The sequence below is a fragment of the Hylaeus volcanicus genome, chromosome 5 (assembly GCF_026283585.1).
Source record: "Hylaeus volcanicus isolate JK05 chromosome 5, UHH_iyHylVolc1.0_haploid, whole genome shotgun sequence".
In the NCBI taxonomy this organism is placed as follows: domain Eukaryota; kingdom Metazoa; phylum Arthropoda; class Insecta; order Hymenoptera; family Colletidae; genus Hylaeus; species Hylaeus volcanicus.
Genome location: NC_071980.1, coordinates 5,241,089 through 5,249,753, shown reverse-complemented (window position 1 = coordinate 5,249,753; position 8,665 = coordinate 5,241,089). Strand labels below are relative to the sequence as shown.

At 40.2% G+C, this 8,665-nt stretch overlaps 2 protein-coding genes across 2 annotated transcripts; both read left to right on the top strand.

Annotated features, from left to right (window-relative positions):
- Window positions 1-1,114: 1,114 nt before the first annotated feature.
- LOC128876583 (uncharacterized) lies at window positions 1,115-5,418 on the top strand. The gene is made up of 4 exons (XM_054123055.1): window positions 1,115-2,557; window positions 2,671-2,794; window positions 3,891-4,157; window positions 4,231-5,418. Exons 2-4 carry the CDS (start codon window positions 2,737-2,739, stop codon window positions 5,121-5,123), a joined length of 1,218 nt encoding a protein of 405 aa, XP_053979030.1. The 5' UTR covers window positions 1,115-2,557; window positions 2,671-2,736; the 3' UTR covers window positions 5,124-5,418.
- Window positions 5,419-5,573: 155 nt separating this feature from the next.
- On the top strand, window positions 5,574-7,781 carry LOC128876587 (uncharacterized). The gene is made up of 4 exons (XM_054123061.1): window positions 5,574-5,702; window positions 6,072-6,297; window positions 6,903-7,240; window positions 7,457-7,781. Exons 1-4 carry the CDS (start codon window positions 5,642-5,644, stop codon window positions 7,639-7,641), a joined length of 810 nt encoding a protein of 269 aa, XP_053979036.1. The 5' UTR covers window positions 5,574-5,641; the 3' UTR covers window positions 7,642-7,781.
- Window positions 7,782-8,665: the final 884 nt, after the last annotated feature.

The following is an 8,665-nucleotide window of genomic DNA, read 5'->3' as shown; positions in this document are numbered from 1 at the left end:
TAACCCCGTGATATTAAGGAGAAAAGATATAAACAAATAGTAGGGGAAAATTTATCATTATTCAATTGTTTTGTTATCAATTATGTTTAAAAATCTTTCAGTTTCTGTTTGTTCCAAATTACGTAAATACACGTCCCTTAATTATAGCGAGGTAGTATTATTTACCTTTCTGTCTTCGGGTTTTAAATTCTATCTACAGTAAAACCTTGATTATTGCAGGAATCGGGGGTGAAAAATCCTCCATTAATCGAGGTCTTCGCAATTACCAAACAAATTATAAATCTTTTTATAATTCAATATGGCTGGTTGCGTAACAATACGTTTCATAAATATTATTCAAAAAGTTAGATTCGCGAAATGACAGACGCATAAAAATGTCAGTCAATCAAGAGTCCCGTTTAGTCCTCTTGGGAATATAAATCATTGCTTGCGTCACCGTATTCGACGCCATTAAGGCATCATTCGGTCCAACCAGAAGTTCAGTCGTCTCTTTTCCTGGTTCCTTTTATTTGGTGGCATGCTAATGACAAAACCATTCAAAATCTCTCCCAGATGAACACGGTTGGAGGCCGAATACAAAATAAAACGTAAACAAATTCATTTCCATGTCTTTTTCCTCTTTCGTGGGACAAGATGTAATAGCCGAAACGTTTTAAATAAATCAACGGTTGATTTTTGGACCGGAAACTTCTAGTTTCTATTTTCAATTATATAAAATAAGAGAAACGTCGTTTACGCTTTCACACTTTTCGTAAATCTCTTTCTGGATACGCAGAATAAATTATTCAAATGTTACGAAGTATGAATTAATTTTGTATTCGTTGTTACCGGCGTGGAGCCGCGCTTCTGGGATAAATAATAATCGGTGCTTCGAAACGTAATTGTTCCCACATCCTGCTTCGAGTGGCTATCGATCAAGGATAGATTGTGTCTGTTCGTCTTCCTTTTTCTTCGTCGAAAAACCAAGACGAGCAGGAATCACTCGAACGATTTGATCGATGAAACGATTAATTATTGGGTAGCAAGTAACAAATTGATACCTTTTGCATTCACGTTCGCGGAATCGTTAATGGAGCGAAATATTGTTGCACAATTTCCGTGAAAATAAACATCCATTGAAATCGAAGGAATGTATATCGGGAAACGTACATATACACAGAAATTTACTCGAATCAAATCCAACTGTTTCATTTTATTACACTTTGGGATATTGTACAGAAATATTTTTGAACTGATATTGGAACGACTTTATCTCTGATAAACTTTCTCATTTTTTTTTAAATGCCATAAATGTGTTCGACATTGGTAAACATTTTCCTCTGGGAAAATTGAAATGGTTGCAGTTCCATTAGTTTCGAGTAAGCAGTTCGATTCGCAGCAGCTCGAATCAAAACGTACGGTTTACGTAAATCCTTGGTCGAGCTGGTGCTAGATAGATTTGTTGCCTCCAAACGGCCGAATGACGCTGCTGGGGAATACCCAATCGCGAAAGTTGATTACCTTCTGCGTATTAATTCCCGGTGGCGTTGGACGGCCGCTCGTTCCGTTCCTCGGAGGCGTCCATTGTATACGAGGTACATCTGCCTCTCGGGTTCAATGTCAAGTAGGGTAACCTACCTGTGGCCTAGGTACGTGAATCGCGACGCCACGTCTACGTGTGCTCTTTCTTTAACGCCGCCTACAACGATGCGCTCACCTTCGTGGTGGGATCGGCAGACTTTTTATCGCTGGAGCATCGTTAGATGAACTCCGATCGAAATTGGATCTGGGGCTGTTCGAGTACAGTTTAAATGTGCGTTGCTACTTGAATATTAAATTCGCATAATAAATTCGAATACTGCTACTCTGATACTCTTACTCGAAATGTACTAATCTAATATTCCCACTCGAATGTCGCTATCCAAATATTTTCCTTCAAGTGTCGTTATTCAAACATTCTCGTACAAAATATTTTATATGATTAGCATCGATAGTGAGTCACGCGATACGATCGCGCAATATTTCTCTGTTGATTGATACCGAAAAACTGTTCAACGTCATCTATATAATCTACTATGACATAAATGTTGTTGCAAGTGTAACGGTGCACTCGAAGCGCAAGTGCGCACGAAACTGAAACATTGAATGCATTCAACAAAATTCACGACACGAAGAAATTTCCGTTTGAAGGATGAGCTGCGTTTGCAGGTCTGGTGAAAGCTGCCATGTATGCCAGGGCATAATTATGACCTTATCTTTAATGGACTTTAACATGCAAGCGTTGAAAGCTAGGACGTACCATGATATACAAATTTAATTACACAAATTTTACGGATAATTAACCTTGAACAAAAAAAAAAAAAAAAAACAGTATTTTAGGATGACGTTGCAGTTGTCTGGGCCTGACAATCGATAAACTTCAGATTTAATCGAAGTCTAGGGTTTTTCCCATCTCTGACCGATACTGCGTTTCAGGCCAGTTAGCCTAAGTAAGTTAGGTATACGGGAATAAGTTCCTACGGTCGTCTGGAGACTTTTACGACACCGCGGAACCACGAGGGAAAACAATGCCCACCAGGTATGTTCTCGAATAGATAACGGCCAGTCAGAAATCCTCGTTATCTGGGCTCCTAATGGGTTCGACGTTATTGGAACCATGGTGTTGCAAAGGTATATAAATTGGCCATTTAGAGGGTAGAAGCTTCAGTAAGGGTTTGGTTGTTGTGCGACGAGGAACGGAAAGACTTCGAATTCATCATGCCGAGAGTGACAGTTCCTCTATTGGTTTTTATCGCGCTACAGGGCTATGTCGAAGGTAATTTTCTTAATATTAAACCCGTCTTCTATTTATTCTTAGTAGATTCAATTGTAATATCGATTTCGGGGTGCATATTGTACGTAAAATTTCTTTTAATTTATATTTTTATACGATACAAGTATCGCGACGTGCCAAGAACATTAAAATACACCTAATTATAACCGTCGGATAGTTTGACACCGTAATATTCAACGATGCAACCGATAACAATGAGTAACGCGTGTTTTTCAAGAACGGCACCCATGAATCATTCGCGTGGCTGGCTAAAAACCAAGAAACACGTTTACATCACCTAATAAGTAAATGTAAAATCGATTATGTTATGATCGATCGTATATTCCAATGATTAAGTGCCGCGATATGTTTGCTCGACCGACAGTTCGTGGATATTTAATGACGCACGTGTAACTTTGACAGGCCTCGGGTCACATCTGTCGCCAGTGGCGTATTGCATTGTTTTTTTTTTTAATTGATTTTTGGCGAATTGTTGCTCAGTGATTAGTTATAAATGTCGATTTCTTCACGATGGTTAATATATAATAGCAATCCAATCCAATTTGTCAAAAATAGTTTTCAGATTATTGTTTTGGAGTAGAAGAGTTCCTCTTTCCTTATGTAATTTCTTTGTAATTTTTTTTTTTGTTTCAATTAAAAGAGATTGCATCTCATAATGTTCTTCGTTCGTGTTCTGTTTAAACTCCATTTTGGTTTGGTTCCTATGGAATTATAGTCCGTCACTGATTTCAACCAACGATCACGTACAATTCGACGAGCGGAATTTTGGATTTAATTGGAGTCACCGCTACGTTAAGATCGGTCATTAGCGCGTCGTTGGCGTTAAGAGGTCGGGACAAAAAATATTTTAAGGAAGTTCGTATCCGTGAATGACTCAACGCTAATTGCCAGCCACGAATCATAGGGTACAGCGTTGAAAGTACAATCCTATTCGAAACTGTGACCATCCATGTCATACCACTTAAGGGGCCACGGCATTAAAATTTCTTTACAAATCAAAAAATAAACAAAGTTTCTAGTTAAAGGATTTATGAAAATATATCTTGTTCGTCCGATTAAATTCCTTATTGGTGCACAGCTGTGCCTGTTTCAGGTAACCCACTCTGGAAGGATGATAACTCGGTCGATATTCAAACTCGTCGAGGTCCAAGGACATTGGAGTCACATCCGAAGGATTGGTCACAGTTTTATCCGTCCTGGTGGGTGCCATCGTTTTCGTCGTTCTCGAGTTCGTTCAAAGACGAGCACGACTACGACTACGACATGGCCTTCTTGAAGAGGAGAATCGTAGCACTGGAGACGTCCTACAGGGAACTTACTGAATCATTCAAACAACTCATGGAAGGTAACGTCACTGATTGCTATAACGAACGGTCTTCTAACAAGAATATTCTAAACAAAAACGATTGTTCCAACAGAAACTAAGAAGGCATCCTGCAACGCTGCGTTGGCCCAAGAAGTCAGCAACGAGAAGACTGAAGAAAGGCCTCAAAATGTTGAGACAGGAAAGGAGAAGCCATTAGACAGCAACACAGGAAATGCTCCCTTGGTGCCAGCGATCGACGATGAGGTGATACCAAAAAAGCCTCAAAATGCAGAAACCGAAATGAAGAAACCACTGGATGGCAGTACAAACGAAATTTCCTTGAATCCAGTAATCAACGATGAGGTGACCCCAACAAGGCCTCAAAATGCAGAAAACGAAATGAAGAAACCACTGGATGGGAGTATAAAAGAAATTCCCTTGATTTCTTTAGTCAGCGACGAGGAGATCCAGAAAAGGCCCGAAAATCCAAAGGATGGGGAGAAACCGTCAGGCAGTAACGTAGGGGAGGTTGAAAAGGGGAACATAACTGAAAATACGAAGAAAGAACAATCTGAAAGCGTTCCCGAGGGAACGAATGGCGACAGTGAAGGCGTGGTTGCAACGAACGTTGATAAAGGGACCACGCTACCGTCGAAAGTAAACGAAATGGTGCCACCGACGCGAAACGACGATACAGAGACGGTCGCGTTGGTGAATGGGGACGAGGTGGATAAAACGATGCTGGAGGACGGTGAAAAGGCTGGATCGACGATGAAGCCTGGACGAGTGGAAGCCTCGGTTGGAATGGAAGAGCCGGCGGAACCGCGGGTCGATTATGTGATGGAGCTGAACGCAGAGCTGGAAGGTCCCGGAATCGTGGCTGACGTGGGGAGTGATATCGTTTTCGATCAACCCGAGGAAGCGATTGATACCATTGGTGGGGCTGCTTCCGTCGTCGATTTCGCAGGAAGTGTGGATGATGGCGTTAGTGTCGTGGACTATTGAGAATTGTGCGAACACTATAATTCGGGGACTGTTTGTTGGATTTTTCTAGACTTGAATGCTTGAAACACTTGGATGGATGGATGATACTCGAATACTATTCGAGAACTGACTGTTCGAATACTACAATATCGCGGTAGTATTTGAATACTTGACTATTTAGATAATTGTTCGATAAAATGACTATTGTAACTATCGTAATGTTATTTAAAAATTTCCGATTCTTACAAAAACTATTTGTATTTTTCTGCAAGTATCCTTTTTACCCATAGATTTCCATTATTATTATTACTATTATTTACGAATCCAAAACTGCATGAAATCGAATCGACTCTGTTCACCGAAAAACACATTTCTTTTCTTTTTCTGCGAGCAAGAGTCATCGAGTGATTGTAACTCCGTTCGTCGAAGAGTATTACGTGGATGGACACGGGTTGAATACCAATAAGGACTTTAAGGTCATTCGTACTTATTAAAAAAGGGCGGAGAGTTGGCACGCAGGAGTCAGAACGCTGTTAGACATGGCCAGGAGCAGCCTTTGCATTATACCATTGTGTTTCGCGTCGTTAGTCGCGTGGGCAGGTAAAAATTATCACTTTAATAATCTAAAAATACGTGTTGCAACCTCGTTCGCTAAATTTCCGCCTCGTTATTCGCGTGACTTCGTAAGACGCTACGTTCTGTAATGGAAAGTGCACAGTGATTGTCTCAAGGGAAATTTGGCTTCGAACCAGTTAATAAAAATTCCAAATTAAATGTTCCGTGTTGGAAAATGAAAAGTCTGTAAGCCTGGAATTCATAGACAATAAATTTTTGAAATGTTTGTTAACAAAAATAGTGTATCGTCATATTTAATTTCGATGGCGTTCCCTTTAAAGGGAGAACTAACCGTAATATGCGAGGAAGACTCTGCTCTAGATGTGTCACGGGGAAACTTGTCTCATTCCGTAGATGGTCGCGCTCTTCTCGCTGAAGAAGATGAACGACGATGGAACACGCCGCCGGAGCTCATTCCAGAGCAGGTCGTCAAGAAATCCGACATGAAGAACGCACGATTATTGTCTATTCCGATCACAGCGAACATCAACGTGAACGCGGGAAGCAATGCACACTCTTTGGGATTTCAAGTGGGCCCTGAAGGCTTCGGATACTCCGAGAGCAGCAGCTTTAACCAACAGTACGTTTTTATCATCAGAGCCTAGAATAGGACTATTCCGATAATCTAATATTCGTAGAATATTATAATTTTATTATTCAAGTTTTTGAATAGCCAAGTACTCCAATAGAATTGAAATAGTCGAGCATTTGAATAGTATTCGAATAGTCAGCTACTCCAATAGTAATCGAATTCTCTAGTCGAAATTACGCGACATAGAAATAGACATCAGTTGGTTCGAAAGAACAGAGTTTCACGAACAACGAGCCACACTGAAAGTGATTTCCTGTGATACGTCAAGGCCACGGACATCGTTTCGAGTAAGAATGCCATACCGTTAACACCATGACATTATACCTGACAAGAATTCAGACATCCGCGGTGTATCGGATGACCTTAAACGTTAAAGCCATAACAGCGATACAATTGCAATGATCACAATTTAATGACAGATATTAACAATCTCCTCAAAACAGCTGTAAAGTTAACAATTTCCGAATTTTGAAAATCCTTTAAGCATCATTCGGAACGTTATCGCAAAAACATGAAATAACTGATTTGTAAATTAAAATGTTAGACTGTTCCTTCTAAAGTGATTGTAACTAACAAAATTATTATTTTTTCAGGGCCGATTCGCAAAGTCAATCGCTGTCGTTCGTCGCTGGATCGTCAGGTGTTGCTGGCGCTGCGAGCCAGGCAATGGGCCAACATCGTCCTGTTCTTGGCAATCAAGGACACGTAAACGGTCAATCGTTCGGTTTCGGTAGCGCAGCTGCCTCTTCGTCTGGAACCGTCCAAAATGGTCACGCAGCATCTGTTGCCTCTTCTTCCGTTGGTTCCGTGCACTCTTCCGCCTCGTCGGGCGCAGGAACCATTGCAGTCTCCGAAGGAATGCATATCCGGTTTCCAGAGGGCCAAAGGCAACCCATTTGGACCAACATTCGTCCAAATTATAATAACAACGGTAGAATCCACGAACTTCGTATTTTTCATTGTACTGCGTAATCATCTTCACTAGACGCCATGTTGAAAACCAAAATATCCGTGGCCTGATGTTTATATATGACAAACTTTTGAAACGTTTATTTTAATTCATTCGGAATTTAATTCTCTTCAATGATCTCACTGAATCGAACTTTTTAGCGATTCTTTTTTAATAAAAATTCATAAAATTTTGTAGGTCCGCAAGGTACGCGTGCTCCAAAGTTGAACATCAACGTAGAACCGCAACGAGAGCAGAACTTCGAGCCAATTCTTCAAATTTCGACGCAGCAAACACGGTGGGGAAACGATAGGAGGCCAACAATTCGTATACAAAAATGGCACCCTACTTATAGGTCGTACTATGACGATGTACATTTCTGAAACAATATTGGACAGTAAAAATAATTGAAAAAGTTCTATATGATTTTGCAACAGGTTAATTCCTATTGTTTTAATTTTATTTTTAATTGAGCTTCTGTTAGCTTTTATTTGTAATTCGTTGGACCAGTCTAATGTTTATATTGGAGTACGAATTAAACCTGCTACGACATCTCCAGAGGAATTGTGGAGCTTTTACATGAACCGGACAGTAGAATCCTGCTTTATCGACGACCGATGACTTTATCTACGTATGGTACCTGCTATTCCATCGTGGTTCATTTTCCATTGGAACTTGAATACCATCAGTTCGGTTCAGTCGTTTATCGAAGTGATCAGCTTTTTACAATCGACAAAGCTACTTCGCTACCACTTTCTCTATTTGTTTACATTTCCATATTTCTTCATTCGACATGCGTCTTACATGACTCCTGCATTGTTTTAATACTGTTCGCAGTATCTCTTACTTCTCATCTATTGGGTACCCTCTAGCTCGGGTACCTCGGGGTTGCTAAGCCAGTACCGTAGCTTCAAAAAACACCGCTACAGCTCCCGAGGACTTGAATACCATCCTGATGTATGACGTGTAAAACGATTGTGTTTCTCATTATTTCCGCTACGCTAGGCACATTCTCACAAGTATAATTATTGTTTGCAAGTATGCAACGTAGTCTCAAAGATAAACTTATCGCAGAAAAAGAGCCACTTTTGTTTTCTCCAATATTAGATTTACAAGAAACTAAATTAATTTGAAGTTTTTTTTCTTTTTCACTTACCATGACTAATTGTCCTATGAACAACCTTTGCAAAAGTCATTAAATTATTACCCTACCATCCACAACCACGTGTATGTTATCGACGGACTCCAAATGGTCAAATTAATTAATTTATTTACTTATGGCCGCCTATATTCTAAGACTTTTAAAAATCCCAGTCGATTGGTAGGGAAACCGTTCGCGTGAGATTGCGATGCTCGTATAACACGGAAACCTGAGAATCGGGAGGTGTACGTTCACCAGTCGGATTC